The 19,455-nt window shown below is 38.8% G+C and overlaps 1 protein-coding gene across 5 annotated transcripts in view; it reads right to left on the reverse strand.

Annotated features, from left to right (window-relative positions):
* Nucleotides 1-1,701: 1,701 nt before the first annotated feature.
* XRCC5 (X-ray repair cross complementing 5) overlaps nucleotides 1,702-19,455 on the reverse strand; it is a 59,386-nt gene continuing 41,632 nt past the window's right edge. For 4 of the 5 annotated variants that reach the window (XM_027637248.1, XM_027637249.1, XM_027637250.1 and 1 more), the window contains 3 exons: nucleotides 17,830-17,897; nucleotides 12,885-12,956; nucleotides 11,576-12,076 (listed from right to left, as the gene is read on the reverse strand). In XM_027637248.1, coding sequence (XP_027493049.1) covers nucleotides 12,062-12,076; nucleotides 12,885-12,956; nucleotides 17,830-17,897 — 155 coding nt within the window. In that variant the 3' untranslated portion in view covers nucleotides 11,576-12,061. Of the gene's footprint in view, nucleotides 1,713-11,575; nucleotides 12,077-12,884; nucleotides 12,957-17,829; nucleotides 17,898-19,455 lie in introns of those variants that run through there. The other variant, XR_003526630.1, reaches the window with a different exon arrangement.

The raw sequence follows: 19,455 nt of genomic DNA on the forward strand, positions 1-19,455 counted from the left end.
TTTACAGATCCCCAGTTGTTGCTTGTAACAGTGAGTAGTTCACAAGCCAACTTGGTGCCAACAAATAAGGAAAGTTCCACAGTGAGTCTTCTTAGGATACCAGACCACCATATCACTCATTGCTGGATGAGCTAAGCACAGGTGCTTTCTCAGCTGCACTGTATAAATTCAGACACAGCTCCGCCCACACAACACAGTGACTCCAAAAACCTCAGCGGCATGGGCTCATCTCAAGGCCATCTTTTTTTGCTGAGTAGGTGGAGCCAGTATCAGATAAGATGGCTGAAGCTTTTGCTTTAGGATCACGATTCTGTGTTGACTTCTCTGCAGCCTGCACCAGCTTTCAGCCTTGAAAGCATACATGGGTGACACTCTTTCCTTCCTCATGCTGATCTACAGATCAATATGAACCTCTTTATTATCTAATTATAGCTGCAGGGGGCTCTTCGCAGCTCAAGAACATTTGTCTCCCTGTGATGTTAATACAATCAGGCACAAAGATCACTTCATTAAAAGGTCATCTATGCTCGATCTTATTTGAGCTAAAAAAATTACTCCTTTTTCATACAAACTGCATGGAAAAAAGTGCAAAGCTGGATGACTCGCTGTAGCCCAGTGAGCAGAGTTCAACTCCAAAGAGCAGCTGGAGGCAGACCTGTCACTAAGTAAATGCAGCACTTCCACCATGATTCAGATGGAAGATCTATCCACTGCACAGATAAATGGGCACTCTGCAATCATGTACGGTGAGGAAGTGAGGAGTACATTGAATGTAAGGCGCAGAGTATCTGTGGCAAAACCAGAACAAAGTCTAGCTCTCCTTTACTGTAAAATGATGTCTTTTTTTTTTCAGTCCACCCCCTTCACCTTCCTACTACATATCCCTCCTGAAGTGTAAAATACAGGTTTTGTTTATTTATAGTGCAGTCAGATAGACGCTGTCCTCAAAGCAAAGAGGCTCTCAGAGCAAAGTAGCTGGTGGTCCAGAGGGGATGTTGTCTGCAAAGGAGGCTGAGAGTGTCCCAGCAAACGCAGTTCTAGGTTGGTGCTTCGCAGTCACCTGATAGATGTAGCTTCCAGCTGGTCACCAAGTGAATATTACACTTATACAAAAGAGCACATCTTCAGTGGTAAAGACTAAAATTAGAGATTAACAGCCAAGAGGAATCAGGTAGATAAAGGATTTGAATTTGAAATTCTGTTATTGCTAGAAAATGCTTTAGCCTCTTGAGTAGGATATACAATAAGGAGGTAAGGGAACAGCACAACCAGCTTGCCTTCACTAGATTTTTTTCAGATCTAACCTATTTTTGCAGACATCATCTGAGGACACCTACCCTCAAGGCCTGTGGATGGAGAACAGTTTCTTTGTAAATTCTGCAAGGAAATCAATGCAGCTTTGGGACACGGTAGCATGCACAGATAATCTGTAGGCAGAGCACAGCCTTTACTGCTGTGTCCCACTACCAAATGGACATCTTAAAAATCCTCCATAGAAACAATCTTGCCTTGCCTACATCTATATTTCTACCAATACTAACCTAACTGTGTTCATATTTCCCTCTACAATATAAATCACTCATCTGAAAAATAGGAGCAACACAATGTTCTTTTGAAAATCTCAGGATGAAAGTAAGCTATTACAGCACTCTCTGTGCCACTAAGTTATTAATAAACACACGAAGTTCTGAAATCTTTTTAGCAGATTCTCACTGAAAAAACCCTGTACCCTAGTACACGCTAGAAATTCAGCAGCAGGGAAAACAGAATCCTTGGTTCATCATTTGTAGAAGGTTCTGGACATGAACTAAACACACCTGCTTAAGACCAGAATTGCTCATATAGCAGCACCATAATGCAAGTTGCTTTCACCTTATCACCCAAAATCATTTTCAGGAACTAGTGATCACAAAAAGACTCAGGGAGATACAGTTATAGGTCACCAGGTTGACACTGGTCTCAGAAAACAGAGATTAGTTGTACAGCAGGAACAAGATGAAAAGCTATAATGGAGGACCCTAGCGCTAAAGAAAATAAACTGGCAAGAGGTCTACCATGCAGCACTGGAGAAATAGCTATATCCCCAAAGAATGGTGTCTTGAAACCTCCTTGGTATCCTTCTGGAGAGGTGAATTTTGAAAAGCCACTAAGAAGGATTTGAGGGATCTCATTCCAGCCCCCAAGGATCAGAATCAGATGGCAACATTCTGCAACCAGTGGCTGTGACTCTCAAACCTGGAGTGCAGCACACATTGCTGATTTCATCTGAAGGCAAGAGCTGAGACTGGAGCACAGCAGCAAAACAGACTGGAGGGAGCTGTCACATGGCCGGGATGCATCCTAGTTAGAGAGCAAAGCTGGACAGACACCTGTAGCCAAGTTCAGAAGTGCTTTGTACATGCATATGGCACATTAAGGAGGCAGGGGAACACATTGAGAAGGTGCCATGCATGAAAAGAGATAGAAAAAGAAAAGTTACAGTGCTCCCATGTGGAGTCCTCTCTCCAGAAACCGTCACATCTTCGCTTTCTGCTGACCAGAGAGGTGGAGATGGTTACAGCAAGAGCCTCCATACACTCAGCCTAAGGCAGTTTGTAAACCACTCCTTGCTTATTATTCTCTAAGTGTAAATTGGGATCTCTGCATTCTCAAACACGTATGCAAAAGCAGTGGGACAGCAGTTGTACAAGGAGCCAAATGTGCTGAAGGTAAGAGATACACAGCAGAGCCATGGCAATGGTAAGGGAGGAAAGAGAAGACACTGGATATAGCACATAGAGCCAGGCCAGCTCACTTCCAACAGCCTCTGCTAGTTCACAGTGGTGACATTTCCCTGACTCTTCACAACAAAGCATGAAATTCTGGAGCTGTTCAAACACCAACCAGCAAAGCCACTGTCACTCAACACAATGCCTTCCCTTTAAAATCTCACAGAGAAGTATCACCCAGTTGAAGGGATTGCTTTGTTTTCTGTTCTATACACGAGAGGCAAAGTATGTGAATACATTTTGTGCCCAAAGGCCTGCTGAGCTTGAGATGAGTGAGACTATCCCCAAGTTCTGATAATAAATATAAAATATACATTTCATCCTAGAGTGCTGACAGTCAGCTGGTCAGCAAATGAGCCTGTTAATGATCTCAGGGCACTGGTAAAAAAAAAAAAAATCATACACACACAGCCTATGACACCTCATAAAGCACTAACTACTTCTTGCTCCAAATTAAAACAGCATGCAAAGACAGGAGAAGGGCATAACCCATCTATTTCATATTTTAAAAATTAATTCGGAGGATGTCAGTGTTTGTTCTGTACCACTCTGAAACTGTGGGCTTGTATGGGAGCATCTGTCACTTGTGCACATGCGTTGACATGTTCACAGACATCATCACCACAGAGGCAACCCTTCCCAAAGGAAATGAAGAAAGTGAGAGCCTGACTCTGGGTTACCAAAAAGTTCCCACCATATTGAACTCAGAAAAAACAACTGCACAGGGAGTGAAGGCTGTTTACATCATCATTTTCTATATGTTAGTCTTGTTTTGCTGTAGGTGCAGCTTCCCAAGGATGGCTGCACAGGTAGACAGGAAGGATAACCATGATACCCCACCCTGGATCCCCATACCAGCACCCTTGATACAGACAGGCCAGATGCACCTTTCAAGGTGCACCTTTCAGCATTCTACAGGAATGCTGGCAGAAGTGACAAATTTGGCTTCAATTAACCCACTGAAAAAATACAAGACAACGGAACTGTCTGGTCTGGAATGCATGAATGCTTATGAAAAGTTTGGTGCATTAGAGAAATTCTATAGCCCTATGTTGTGACTTCTTTTTTCTTTTTTAAATGCCCTCAGCGAGCAGTGCAAGCCTGGGTAATCATTGCTTAAAGCATTCCATTAAGGAACTACAGCTCTAAGACACCTGGATGTTACCTAGAAACAGCTAATGGGTATTAATACAGACTGGTTTATACACTACTGTCATGGTTTGAGATAGCCCCAAAATCCAATTCTCTAGCTCCATCCCCCCTCCCACATCTCAACCTAATATGGACAAGCTCCATGCATAGAAGCTACAAGAACTCTCTATTATCAAATAGCATTTTGAGCTGATGACACACAACTGAATCCCAAAAGCCACAGAAAGTCCAAGAAAGAACTTCTTTTTTTTCCTTTCTGCAGTACTGTGCTGCTCCTTAGGATCTGGGTGTGTCGGTTTAAATGAATCCTAAGGGAATGTGCTTGATATGATTTGCTCACTTCTCATACTAAATTATATCCTCATCCATTCCATTTCATCCCTCCTTGTCTTGAAGCACTATTTTTTTCAGTTACTATCTAATCCCAAACTGTGCATGTATATTTTGAGTTATCTTTCCCTTCTCCTCTCTCAGTTCCCTTAAGGCCTTTAATTCATGCAGGGAGCAATGTGTGCTCTACAGACATGTCTGGTTTGTTGGGTACCAAACAAATCCCCAAAAGAGCGTAGAGGAACAGCATTCACAGCAGTCATGCAAGCTTTCCTTCACCCTATTGTCAGAGCTTTTAGAACCTGAGCAACCAGGCTGCCAGTTCTTGGCACACCTGGTGATTTTGCCTCAGTATCCTCTGTGCAGTCATTGCTATCCAGAGGAAAACTGGTACAATGAAGACATCTACTTCTGCCCCATTGGCTGGTTTCATGCTGTCTCTGAGAGCACACAGGAAATCCCCAGAGATTTCAGAAAATCTTTGTACAATGAAGGCTACAGACACAGGCAAGTTACCTTCAGATGCATTTGTTCTTCTAGGATTTGGAAGGTGGGGTTGATTGTTTCTTTAAAGAAACATGGCAGAGTGCTTGGACTAGGTGGCCTTTAAAAGCCCCTCCCAACTCAAACTATTCTATGACTTAAAGCCAAACAAAATACAGAATTGCATCCCAACAATTCCGGTCACTCTGCAGCTACTGAGTGAATCATAGAAGTGTATTTTCTTCAGTTTCACTCATCCTGTAGGAGCAGTTTTTGTACCACTCTCAAACCATCTAGAGCCTGGCCCAGAGTAATTTTTTAAGACTAGATACTGGCAACCTAGAGGCCAGATTCCACCACAAGGAAATTCCTGCACAAAACCTCCAGCAATTAAGAGAAGGAAAGAATTTGTTTTGAATACCTAACATATATTTCTCCACGTAGCTGTGATTTGTCTTTCAATTCTCTTTACCCCACAGTAAATCTCCGAAAGTGCCCACATCTTTTCTGTGAAGAACTAGATTTCACTGTCCAGAAGGTAAAGCTGGTCCTGCCTTCCAGCACACACTGACTGTGTAAAATATATGCATAATTTTATGTTCCCTTGATTTCCAGTAGTCCCCTTGGGTATGTGTTGTTCTTGTGTCACTGAACTGTTGCTAGCAAAAGGTTTTTCTCTCTTAATGTTTGTTCTTTTTCACATGCCCTCTGTTTCATCACAATTCTTACTTCTGAGTCATCATCAGCTTTAAGTTAACAGGGATTATACACAATCTCATGTGTAGACCTTGAGCTATGAGTCATTCAAATGCTAAAGCTCCCATTTCCTGAGGACTGCAGAGAAATCTCTTGCAGACAAGCTACAACCCAATTACGTATTGTCTTGCTGGAGTAACCCTATTCCTTCCACATTGATTTTGTCACTGCTGCCCAAAGGGAACTTTGTGACCATTTGCATTTTTAAGTAGGTCAGTGTGTGTGTGTCTGGGAGAACTGTAAGTAAATGTTCATTATGTAAAACAGTTCATTCTTTCTGGACTGTGAAAGAGATATAGAAAGGCTGTTCTTTTTAATAATAAGCTTTGAAACCTCATCTGTTTCCTCTCCTTGCCTTTCAAAGTCATTAAGTGGAATAACTGATCCTCCATTTCTCCAGAATATCTCGATCTTTGTCTGTTTAATGTCTGCCTCTCACATATTCCTGCTGCCTGTGAGACACTTAATGGAATTCCCGCTGCTCCACTTCTCCTCAAGACTAATGATCATGTTCTCCTCGTGTCCCAGGGAGCATCACAATAACTTGCTTTTTTCTTCATTTACTCCCACCTCCTAAATCTTTTGCCATAAAACTTTTGCACTGACATACCCTCTCTATATGAAATCTCATCCAACTGAAGTCCCTCAAAAGTCTTTCAACTGCCTTCCCTGTGAGACACCAAAAGTAAACAACTTTCCCCAATTGCAAAGGGAGGATAATCAAGAGGCAGAGAGAATGAGTAAGTGGCCCTATATGAGTCTTCTGCAGAACTAGGAATAAAACCCTACCGTTACTGTCCTCCACTAGTGAACCAGATTAGCTCTCTTACATTCTTAGGAAATAAGACAATTATAAAATTTAATGGAGCTACAGGGGACACAGCCTGTTTCTCCGTTCAACTTACAGGTTGATTTAGTATTATTAGTACATCACTGAGGATTCCACCTGTTACAGAACACACCTCATCTAGGGTACCTTCTTTATCTCCCAAGAAGCCTGGACACAAGATCTCACAAATTTTTGAATCATCCCTTTTGATAGAGCCACAGGCCCCTTACAAACAACATGCAGCAAACCCAACCAGCTTAGCTATGCGTTTGGTCCCTGCAAGGGCAGGTGTCCTCAAGTTTTCCATGTTTGCTAGCCATCAAAAGTGCATTCAGATCAGGACCTTCTGTGCTGCCCTGCTTGGGACCTAAGAAAAAAAAATTCTGTCCCCACCACCCCCTCCTTTTTTAGTAAGTAAAGGGTCCCTAAACATTCTGATACAGCTCCTGTAACTCTTGTGAAAAGTCACAGAGTACAGGGGGCTATTTCTTCACATTGTGGATGCACTGACTCCATGGGGAGAGAACCTTTATCATTTGACTACTTGCATTAGCAGGCTGGAGAAGGAATTCTCATACATCCAAGCCATGTAAAACTCCAGTAGTCAGGTATTAACAGTTCTTTTACCTTCCTTTACCTAGCATTATGTCTGATCCACATGCTTCAGGTAAAAATATCTGCACCACAGTTGGTCTCCTCAGGGGCTTGTTCTCCCTTTATGCATTGTCTCAGACAGCAGATAGAAAATGTTTCTAGTTATACCCTACACTGGAGGTATTTCTGTTTTCTGTTAATATCTTGAAAGCTGCAAGATTCACTCCCTTCTGGAGGAAAAGAAAATGACAGTTATTACTGCCTATTATTGCACATTAAAATAGGAAGAAAGGATGAGACAGAGTTGGAACTCAGTAAGATTGTGAAGAAAAACAATCCTTTGGTTTGATACATTTAAAGCAACAGTAAATACATTTCTATGGTCAACCTACTAATTCCATCACAGACTTCCCAAATTCTCATAGGAGTGCATACACTTGACTTGATGCATACAGAGGGGTCCTAAAAATTAGTACACCAGTAAATATATATATGAGTTTGAGTACTTTTTAGTGGTGTGAAATAATTCATTATTTGGTAACAGCAAAAAGTACTGTGAGCTGCTGGTAAAAGAGGTTGTTTTGATGGTCAGCAGTTGAGACTTGTACTGGTGAGGCATCAAAAAGCTCAGAATTCATTTTACTATGTCTTAGTCATGCTGGCTTTGCAAAGTTATTGGGAAGAAGCAGCAGATTAACTTTTGTCCAGCTTGAGTCACTGAAGTACAATAAGTATGGGCAGAGAAAGTCGGATGAGTGAAGGTTCTATTATAAGGCGCTCAGCTCACAGATGCACTAAGGTTATGCCTCGTCCATAAAAACTAGAAGAAGGGACAGCTTTTCTAGTTTCTGTTTAGTTATTTTATTTTTGTAAATGCAAGTACTATTCCAAAACACTAAAAGGGGGAGGTTAGAGTGGGATAATAACCTTTCCACTTAATCAAAACTTGCTGCATGGAAAAATATGATTTAACTTTAAGCTAAGCTATGTTCAAATGTTTTCCAAGTAATTTTCTTGTATAGCAAAAAGTATCTCTGCCTCTATTCCAAACTTTTACAGAGTTCAATGTGTTTTTTCATCCTTTGGAAAAGGTAAGAGAGGCTAAAAATCACAGCCTTATCTTTTTTAATGTATCTATTTTAGTTCTCCATATTAGATTATGACAGTATTACAAAAGAAAACTATTCTGGTTTCCTTTATTTTCTTTAGTGTGTGTAATCCAATCCTCTAAAACTTTCAGGTTCAGTAATTGCAAGAAAAGAAGAGTCCAAACTGGTGCAGAACTTCTCCCAAAGCTGCCTTCAAAACAGTGCACATAAATCCTATATATATATAAACACCACCACCCAGAAAGACAAGTCACCTCTTGCAGAAAATGCTGCCTTCATTTACCAGCACCTTTACGTGGTGGAGGCTTATAGAGAGAACTGTACTTTTCTATGCAGTAGTTCTTCAAAGCATTTAGAAACACAAGTGTGGGTGGGCCTCCAGTCCCCTGCTAGTACTAGGAACATATTGCTTTTTAAATAATCTTTGTAACCTGCATCTTAGAAGAGGGACAAGAAAACTCAGGTTTTCCACATCTGATATTCTTAAGAGCTGCCCCGCACTGCACTCCATTACTGTCCTGGTAGCAAGAGAAGAAGAATGAAGACAGAAGGGAAAAGGAAACAAAGCTGAAGGTTGGGTGGAAATGAGTTTTTCTCTGTCACAAACCAACAGCTAAAGTCAACTGCTCATTTCACAAGGTGGAACAAACCTAAAAACCACTCTGTTGCTTACAACCACAGTGGGAATATCTACCAGTGTATCTATCAGTTTAACAAAATGGAAGCCAAAAGTCTTCTTCCCAGATTATCCCCAAGCCACATGAGATCACGAGGGAACTCCTCCTTTGCCTTCTGTCACGTTCAAGCGAAGAATATAAAGATGGCCCCTGTTTGTAGAATTCACAACTGAAATAGATTCTCCAGTCTTCCACACGTAACTGCTCTTCCTTCCTCATTTTCTAATTCCAAAGACCCTGATCCAACATCAGACAGATAATTCTGTTAAAACCAAAACATCAGGGAAGTTAGGAAGACGAAAATCTACCCTGGCAACTAAGAGACCACAGTGCAGCAGAACAGATTTCCTCGCATTGGAAGTGTTTTCATGGTATGTGAAATACTTTTATGCCACATTCTAAGGACAGAGATGAAGCCTTACTTTCAGAACTCTCCAAACATGTTGACACCATACTATTGACCTGACATTCATTTCAAGCTGATTAGTATCACACAAATCACAAGTCTTCAACTATGTAATGTTTTGGAAGTTATTTTCCACTACTTCTGTGGCATTTTTACAACTGTCCAAGAGCACAAATTGGGTTTTTTAATACAAAAATGAATGAAACCAAACCTGAGAATTGTGTTAGGGTCAGGAGACCCCACTATTCAGTGACAGAGCAACCACCTTCATTTGTTGAATTGATATGGCCTGGATACTTCAGATTCATGATACATTGTCACCAGAAGAGCCCGATTCTTCCTCTGTGACTCCCAAAACTAGTATTTTGTCCTTTCCGTGGAGTATTCAGTTTCATGCTATGATCCCATCTCCTTCGCATATTAATTACACTTCCTGGTATAGTACCTCTGGATACTTTCCGCCTCCCAATGTCCACACTGCAAAATATTGGTTTTTAGTTCACACTCCTAACTAAGGAAGAGAAGAAGGAAGAGGACCTGCGGACTAGGCAACACACGATATGGCTGATGTGACATGACAATGAGACTGTTGGTTGGTACGCTCAGCTACTGGGCCAGCCAAAGAAGAGGAAAAAAGGCTGAACTCTTTATTTCTTGTGTGGTGTTTACTGTATATTTGCTTTTGAAGTGGACAACTAACTGCTCTAATGCTTCTGAAGACTGGTCAGTACTGCAATTCAAAATGAGTATTCTCAATGTAAACAGTGAGTCGACCTACTAAACAGTAAATCAGACTTTAAAACTGAAAAGATAAGCTTAAACTAAGTGTAAGATCTTTTCCAGTCATTGAATAAGAACCTCAAAGCTGGCCCTTTGCCAAAGAACAAGTGCAAAATCAGGTTGCTATTTGATAGACCCTAAGTAAGACAGAGCAGAAGCTTCTGATAACTGATACTCAGAAGGTTGAGCAGAATGAAAGACACTTTACTTGTCTTTTAAGAATTTGCTTTCACTTGTTTTTAGTCATAAATTCACATTCCTCTCTTCAGTACTATCAACTCAATTACCCCACTGAGCCTACCTGTACATACTGTGCTGTACAGGCAGCAATAAGATCTATGCAGCACTTCTCCATGAACTACATGTCTGTTGCTTGAGAGAAGCAATACACTCTGGAAATGTGGTCAACTGGTGCAAAAGAAACAGAAAGCCTTGTTTTGATTTGCAAAGTAATTCTATCTCATCTGAGGTCTTTACCAGGATTTTCTCATCATCTCTACAATATGGTAAAAATTATTTTATTGGGTTGTTGTGAAATTTAGAGTTTGTAAAGAATAGCATAAGCAATTACAGTCTGCTTCTGTAGAGGAATTTCAATATTCTGTGTTCATACTGTAGGCCCAGGAAAGGGGCTTTAGATTGTTTCTCTTAGGTACTGCATAGCTGGTCACCTGATTTTAGCAAACACGGTTCTGAAGATGACAAAAAACAATTTTTAAAATATTTTTATTAAACAAACAAACAAAAATGAAGTGTAAAAAAAACCCCAAGCAAACCAGTCCATGCTGTACTCCATAAATCGGCCTTAAAAGACAATCAAAACACTGATCAAATATTTCTCATTTACAGTTGAGAAATATAAAATGCTATAAAGATCTGCAAAGATCACTTACTCCCAGCCATCTGCACTTGAGAAACCCTTTCAATGAACTCACCTGGGATAGGATGCAAGAGAGGGGAGAGCAGGTTGCTGTCAAGAGAAGTAGGGGCAAAAAGCAACTGCTGTTTCCCACAGGGGAGCTGTTGGTCAGTATGAAGTGCAGATATTCCACAACATTTTGGAATTACAGATCATGATTTTTTTTCCTTTTTTTTATGATCTTAATACCATTTTTTACAGTATGTTTATACATTTATCATAACGGAATTAATCTGGTTGTAACAAACAAGCATGTGTGAAGGTGTCATTATTGTCTCTCTCATCTGTAATCAAATTTGAGTATTCTCTTTCTAAGCAGTATTTGACTACTTTGGATTGCTCTCCCGGTTCCCAGTGTTAACTATTATCAGTTATCTGTCACAGGTGTCAGTGCACAGCTTTCATGGACTCTTCTACTCTGTGTTAGCAGTTATCAGTAGTGTATGAATCAGGGATATAACCGATTCATTCTTCCCCTTAGTACCAGGTGTATCTGCAGTAACTCTACTACTTAGAAGTCTAAACAAATCAAAAATCCCAGCACATGAAACAGGAAAAAGTATAACAGAAAGGGGTAGACTTAGAGTTGCTGCTGAGCTGACAGAATAGAGAACCTGTAATATAGAGATGACCATAATTACTGATTTGGGTACAGTGTGGCAAAACCAGCACACGTGGCTCTGCTGTGTGCTTTAGATTCTGTTGTGCATTTCAAACTATTACTTTGTGAGTCCCTGGCCTAGAATTTCCTCCTGTTCCCCTCCTCCCCCAAGTTTGTTTGTTGTTTGTTTGTTTTTGTTTGGGGTTTCTTTAAAAGCATGAAAATAGTGACTTTTTCCTTTTTGTAACCATAATGCCAAGGGGTTACCTCCACTAAAGATTCAGTATGACCTGGTAACCTCACTGTGACATTTCTGTCTTCCTTCCCAGGCAATGTAACAAGAATTTCAGGCACCAGAGTAGTGTTTAGCTCAAAGCAATACCAAGGACAAGCTAGATTCAGTGTTCTTAAAAAAAAAAAAAAGAAGATGCCTTAAAGCTATTATTACTTCCCAAACACTTCATTTCAGTCTTCTTTTCTAGTTTTGAAAAGTCAGATGATATTTTTATCAACTGGAAGTGTTTCTGGGATTTCTGCTCTCATTTGAGAAAATAAAGATGGATGTACTGTCTTCTCATTAGCATCTTTTTTTGTGCCCCATCTCACAGGGAGATCTCTTCGAAAACTTTGGTTGTATAGTCACCATATATCACCCAGTCACATCATGTCCAACTGCAAACAGAAGAAACAGATTTGAAGGGAGCAACAATGAATTCAAGTTATGTATTACATGTGTTTAGCACTTAGAATACACAAGCAAATTTGGAAATCCTTATCAAGTAACATAAATGGATTGCATAGAGCTTATTACTAAGTTTCTATAAAGTACAAAAGCAAACTTAAAAATTTCATCTTCCTATAAACATATGTGCAATTTTTAAATTTTAAAAAGTACAATCTAAAAGTAGAAATCTGTCTGTTATTGAAGCTTCTTTGAAACCATCTACACCATCAGCTTAAGCCTTGGAGTCAGACTTGTAATGACTCAGCCTGTAAAAGATGGCTAAAATATTTATTAAAAACCTTCTTGAAATCCTTGAATTTCAGCAAGTCTATATAGAGAAGTTTAATTGAGAAGATTAAAATATATTTTCTTAAACAATTTTAGTTTTCAACCCACACAAATAGTTGATCAAGAAATAAAAGCTTTGTTAAATGCTATTATAGTAAATTATAAAAATCCACCATCAAATAAGCAGCCTCACTGGCTGTTTTGAAACACATTAGAGGACACATTTTGCCTATGTAAACACCTATGTTATGTAGTAACATAGTATTTGCCATCACAAAATTACACACCTGGTTAACTTTCACAGTAGCAAATAAGTAATTTCATGTGGCTCTTTTCTGACTCAATTCCTTTAGCGTTTTCTAAGCCATGCACTCTAATCTATTGCTTTAAGAAGTACTCATGCTCTCTCATTGCACCTTTCAGTTACAGTTGAACTCTAAAGCCACATCATATCTTTACAGTACTCACCAAATCATCAACATCACCACCTTCATCTGTGGGAGGCAGAGTTTCATTTTTACTTTCTTTCGGAGCCAAGAACTGAAAATACAAACGTATTTATGTGATATTGACAAAGCTGAGAGCATTTCAGGCTATTTTAACAGAATGTCTCCTCTCCGTATCAAAATAAATCCACCTGTAATTAAAAATCACGAAGAAAGTTTTTTCTGGTTCCCCCCCTCCAAAATCATCTTAAACTACAAGAAATTTCCTAAAATTGCTTTTAAAGGATTTTATGGTGAAATGTGTCAAAAACTAGACAAAAGGATATGGTTCTTCAGACAGCATATGGTTAAGGCTGTGTAACACCCTACAATAAGGATGCTGCAAATATTAGTCCCTAGGCTCAGGGGGAGATGGGGAAACTTCACAGAAGAGAAGTCATTCGAAATCTACTAAGTTCACAGAAATAACCTCAAGCATAAAAAGTTCTTGAGAGCCTGGAGAGCTGGAGCCTGGGATTGTACACTTTCCCCTACCCATCTGTTTTTGTCCGCTGTCAAATACGGGATTCTGGGTTAGATGAAATTTTGTCCCCTACCGTTTGGCCATGTTTATGTTCTTAAAAAAATATAATTTTTAAAAGTAATATTGTATGTAGCTACAAAATATTCAAGGATAACAAACTGGTCCCCACTGATATAAATACATACATGAGCTGATCAATGAATTAAGATATTTCCTACGTACAACATTCTAGTTCTGTGTAGAGCACAGAACTAGTTCTGTGTAGAAGTTTCCCTGCTTAATTCAATTAACATTTAACAAATGAACAAAGACATGAATTAAAAAAAACAAAACACCCTCAAACATGCAAGATGGTTAGAATGCCAGTCTTTAAAATTAGAAAATTCATTACGTAAAATTGTATTGCTGCAGCTGCTGATACAACTCACCATATGCCCTTCACTTAAAGCATGACATTCATAAACAGAAGAAAAAGGTATGTTGCTCAGACACTACAACAACTGAAATCAAACATATAGACAATACTTGGAGTACTGCTGCCTCTGAATTATTTTTCTCTCAGCCTAAAATAAAAAAATTAGCTAGAATGGTAGAAAAAAATACCAATACTTGACTCCTACTTAAAAAAGCATCCAGTTGTCTACAAGTTTTAGTTACAATCTTTTTACCAATACCCTTAATATAAAATAATATTTTTTCCTTATTAAAATACACCAGAAAAAACATAGAGAGACAGGAACAACCCTGCCCAGGATAAAAGACAGATGCAAAGCAGAGGAGGTAGAAAAGCCACACTCCGTGACTTTGAGTTCCATCATCCTTAATAAACAACCTCACTGTAACTCTAGGTGATGGAAGAGAACAGTTAATTAGAAAATAACCACATTAAACAGGTTACAAATACCCTGCTTAATGTAACCCTTTTGTGCAAACAGATGAAAGCAAACTGCTGTTCAGCTGAGGACCCGAACTGTAACAGCCATGGAGCTTGTGTAAGAGGCCATGGGATACCTACCAGCACCACCAACCTCTGAGACAATATACCTGTACTGTGAAAAGCTTAAATGCTATTTTAAACTAATAAAATATTCTGATCCTTCTCTAGAGGACTCATGACAGCTTCAGACACGGGATAAAATACCGTGATGTTACCCACTGCATCCCACCCGTGGGAAAGAACCAGATATCATATGCACTAGGATGAAAAGCAAATACATTACATTTGGTTAACACCAAAGACAGAGGATGTAGACAACCTCTGCCTAGTTGTCTCAGAAGCCAAAGGTCAGACCTTTCCTACATCCTAAACAGCAACATCCAAGAGGAATGTAGAAAGGTCACTCCACAGACAACACACATTTTAATGTGCGGAGTTCAACTTATCATGGAGATTTTGTGGCTGAAAAAAGAGAATGTGACAAGGACAGAAGGAATTAGAATTTCAAGATGCTCTATGTCTGTGTATCTTTTTTGTTGGAGTTCTTAATCTACTAATCTAGTAGTAATATAAAGCACATACTATGAAACTAAAAGCTAATGACACTGTCAGCTCTCGAAGGCTTTTTGTGCCAGATCAAATTTCATTTTTACACACTTAATTAAGAGTCAAATGGCATTTCTGAAAGCAGCACATTTTTCAAAGTTTTCAAAATTAGCTTTCTCACACTATATGAGGTAAAAAAAGCTAAAAGTTAGAGAAATGTATGATAAAGATTTGCAATAAATTGAAACCTGAAATTTCCATCAAATGCTGAATATTGAAAGTTGGGGTTTTTTTCCAAAAAAGTATTTTACATTTATGCAAAAGGAAATTACATATAATAACTGTGCTGAAATCCATTATCTTCCTCAATGCGACCAGAAAAAGCACTTGACATTTCTGCTCTTTTAACCTATCATTCTCATGCTCTAAAAAGAGTACCTCCACTATTACAAAAAAAAAATGGAAAGCCCAACAAAACTATCTAAAATCATTTTCTCAGTGATTGGAAAACATGCATGGATAACTTACCTTGGTACAGACGAAAAAAGCAGTTTCTAAAATACAACCTTTTCCTGCTCATTAACTAATTCATGGAGAACCTACTTCTACCCACATCTGGCTATTGCTACCTCAAGCAAAAAAGAAAAAGGAAACTTTTACATGTTACCTCTCTAATAAGCAGCCTTCCTTTCTCCTGCAGACAGCAATCCTACAAAACCTGAAATCTTAGAGCCTGAAAACAGTCCTGAAACTACTATCAGGAAAGAACCACAATCTAAGAGAAAAGGCTTTTGTGTCATATAGGACCACACTGACAGCCAACCTCGTGACCTACAGGCTTGCACATGACTTATTACAGAGGTGAAGAAAACTTGCATCTTACCCTATTGAGGGATATTTGAAAAATCCAATATAATCTTTTAGTGAAGGATATCGTCTTCAGTACAGAAACACTTCTGCAATCTACTACAGACCTACAAAAATGCTGACTTTGTATCACACGGCAAACCTGTGACTGGGTTTAACTGGACCAAAGAGGACTAGATTTTAGACCAGTACGATAACCTCAAGATAAAATTTTCTATCCCTGCGCATCTTCTTCCAAGAATATCCAGTCTTACAGTTTAAGTAAAAAGTCATATGAGCCCCTGATGGACAATGGCAAATTAGCATTCTGGTTTTAGTTTGGACAATGTGTGGGGAGGTGGCTATCTAGTGAGTAAGTAGGACTGCCAACTGCTTAGTGAGGAAAGAGATGCAACCCAGTTACTCTGGAATTTAAGGTAAGTTAGAGAATGTTAGAGAACTCTGCTGCAGCACTGATTTCTTGCATTCTCTCATTCCCCCAATTCAATGGGAACATATGGCTATTGTATGACCTTCAATCAATCACAAAATAGTTTCCTGTACTGCAACACGTGGCTGATTGTAGGATGATGGTAAACAGAAATGTTAATTTGAAGTCACCTGCTTTGTTTCAGCTTAGTCTGGCAGCTGTAAATTAGTCCTTAGTACTTTATATTTTGTGTTGCATTCCTATGCAGGTATAGTATTTTTTAGCTACCACAAGCTCACAGTTAAGACAACAGTATGCTGTAAGGTCTTGATGGTTAGTAGAGATTACCTTAAGGAACAGCTATTTCACACAGCATTAGCATGTTTTTGAGCATCAATGGTAGTTTCAGACTAGAAAGTAAAGTTCTCAAGACGAATGTTGTCTTAAGAAGTTTCCAAGTAAATTCATAGCACTTGAAATAAATAAAAAAACCTGATACTCTTTAAAACCACCACTGGGGAAAAAAGTTGCTCTGTACATTTATGTCTAATGAAAAACAGGCATTAGGTCATTCATGTCTAGAAAAATCATCATACTTTGTCATTTGTACCCTGCACACATGCTCAGCTTTCTGGACTCCTAATCTGTTGGCTTTCTATTTTCATGACATTTCTGTGCCTTCTTCACCTTGAGGTAAACTGTTAGAGATGAAAAAAGCAGTTTCTAAAATACAACCTTTTTCTGCTCATTAACTAATTCATTGAGAACCTACTTCTACACACTTCTGGCTATTGCTAATGGAAGGCCTGAAAAGTTGCAAAAATCAATGTGGTTTCTTTTATAAAAGCTACTTCTCTGCAAAATACTTAGTGATTTTAGCCACAGGTTTACCTTCAGGGGGTCTGTAATACAAGGACCTTCTTTATCCTAAACTAGCAGCCTGATACAATAATCCCCATCTTACCCTCTCCACACAAATACAATTTTTGACAGCAGCTCTGAATTCTGCTTTTTCCAAACAGAAGGCAGCATTCTGCCTGTTAAAATTCAGCCATTTGTAACTGTGACATCCTTCATCTATCACTGCAGTTACTGAAGTGCTGTATATCTGTAGGAATTATACCTGCAAGTACTCCAAAACTCTCACTTCCAAAAGGATCTAATATGATCACAAATAACACCAGCATCACCTATGTCATCCATCAATCACAAGGGCTGCATACATTGGTATCATTGCACATATTATGAAAACTAGCCATAACACCCTTAAGGGCTGGAGTTCTCAACATGTTTAGACAGTAAAAAGTATTTGATTTTTGAGCTCGTGCTACCCATGAGAAGACATTTCTTTCTATGAAGTTTAAATAGGGATCTTATATATATAAACAGTATACTGCTGTTCCACTACACAGAGTTGCTGAAGTTTCTACTCTTTGTAGAGGATATTTTCAGATAATGTCAATACATGCTACTTTCTAAAGACCAATTAAAGTAAAATGTCATTATAAATGCTAAAGAATTATTTTTGCTCTGAATTGGGGTAATTTCAATCGTGTGGCAAAAGGACACTCTTATTCCTTCATACTGATCCTGTTTCATTCATCTAAAGGTTTATCCACGTAAGAAAGTCTTCTATTCCACTGCAAGGTCTCTATACAAACAGATGCTCATTAAAAAAACAATACCTTTTGAGCCTCTTCGCTGGTCACTGAACTTTCCTGTGCTTCATCTTTACTGATCAAAGAAATTCTGTCTGAAAAATGAAAAAGATATATAAAAATATCATTAGAAGGCTTCCCAAAAATGCACCTAATGTTAGAAATGAAAAACGTGTTCCAAATTCCAACTTCTTAATGTGTCATCATTACCAGCAAAAAAAAAAAAAATATTGCTCAAAGGAAAATGTGACTTGCATAAATGAGTCAACTATGATATAAACTATGATATAAAAATAAATTAATGAGCATATTCATAAGCTTGTGGAAGTATCCATTTAGGAAACTGCTAATATTATGACAATCAAACTAATGAGACACTGAAATCATAGATCACAGATGAAATGCTGAAAATCTATTAGAAATTACACTTTTAGTCATTCACAGCATGCTCTTATGTCCTTAGAAGAAATTAACTCCTAGCATACAGACACTTATGCTGTGATTACCTAGAGTCTTAACCACCAAAGTGCTGGTCCTGGCCCACCTGGCTCCTTGCTTGTGCCAGTACCTCCATCCTGTGCAGCGAACCCACCCTCTCCCACTCCCCCCAGAAAATCTCCTCACCATTTGGCCACACAAATGCTTGTGCTTGAATAAGCAGCTGTGGGTGTTAAGCAAAGAACTGTAGATTCCTAAAGGTTCAGCAGCAGCACACACCCGTAGAACCCCATGGTAGTTCCATGAAACAAGTGAACTTGTCAAACAGATCTGCCTTGCTCCTGAGCTACTAACTCATTAACTTACATCCATCCTCTTTTGGTGACTGCAGTCACTCATGACAAGGCCCAATGCACACCACATTTGGTAGAAAAGAAGGGATGGGTCATGTGGCAAGATCAGGGAAAACAAGACTTCTCCTCCTGGTAGCAGCAAGCAAAACACAATTTCAGCTGCTTACTGAGAGCAGTTAGATTATGCATAAAGCACCATGATTTCTTTTCACCATGCTCTCAAAAAGATACCATATTTAATATGAAAATATCATGTCTCTTTGTCTGTGGGGTTTTTTCCCCTAAAAAATATACTCCAGTTTGTCAAAAACTCGGATTTGTACTACCTAAAAATTATTCCAGCATGGCTTTGAAAGATCTAAGTTTCCTGCTTTCAAAGTTTATTGGTTTCTTTTTTCTAATTTCTTCAGAGAAGGTCCCTTACAACACTACTGAATATAATTTCTTGTCAGTGCTGTCTTGTGCTGTTTTTTTGGGTTACTAAACAAATCCCCATCCTGTATTTTGCAAAAGTTGGATGAAGTAGACATTACAGTGTGCCTGGAGTTTATCACTTTGAAAGGTACTATACAAAAGCACATCACTGCATTTTATACCATGCACTCTTAAGAGTTACAGTTGGGCATTTAACACATTTTCTTAGCATTGGTTCCAATTAAAAACATGAGTACGATGTAGAAGATGGTTTTTTTAGTCTACTGTGTTTCGTATTTGTGAAAATGTTCCTTTATTTATCACTTGCGTTTGTCTCTGAATGTCTTTTAGAATGGCACTGCCTTGTATCTCCTGGTTTAATCAGGTAGGTGTCATATTCTGTCTTTTAGGTTACTTAAATACAAAATGATCAGTGACATATTTCAAT

This window comes from Corapipo altera, unplaced genomic scaffold, assembly GCF_003945725.1.
Source record: "Corapipo altera isolate COAL_440 unplaced genomic scaffold, ASM394572v1 45, whole genome shotgun sequence".
NCBI classification, from domain to species: Eukaryota; Metazoa; Chordata; class Aves; order Passeriformes; family Pipridae; genus Corapipo; species Corapipo altera.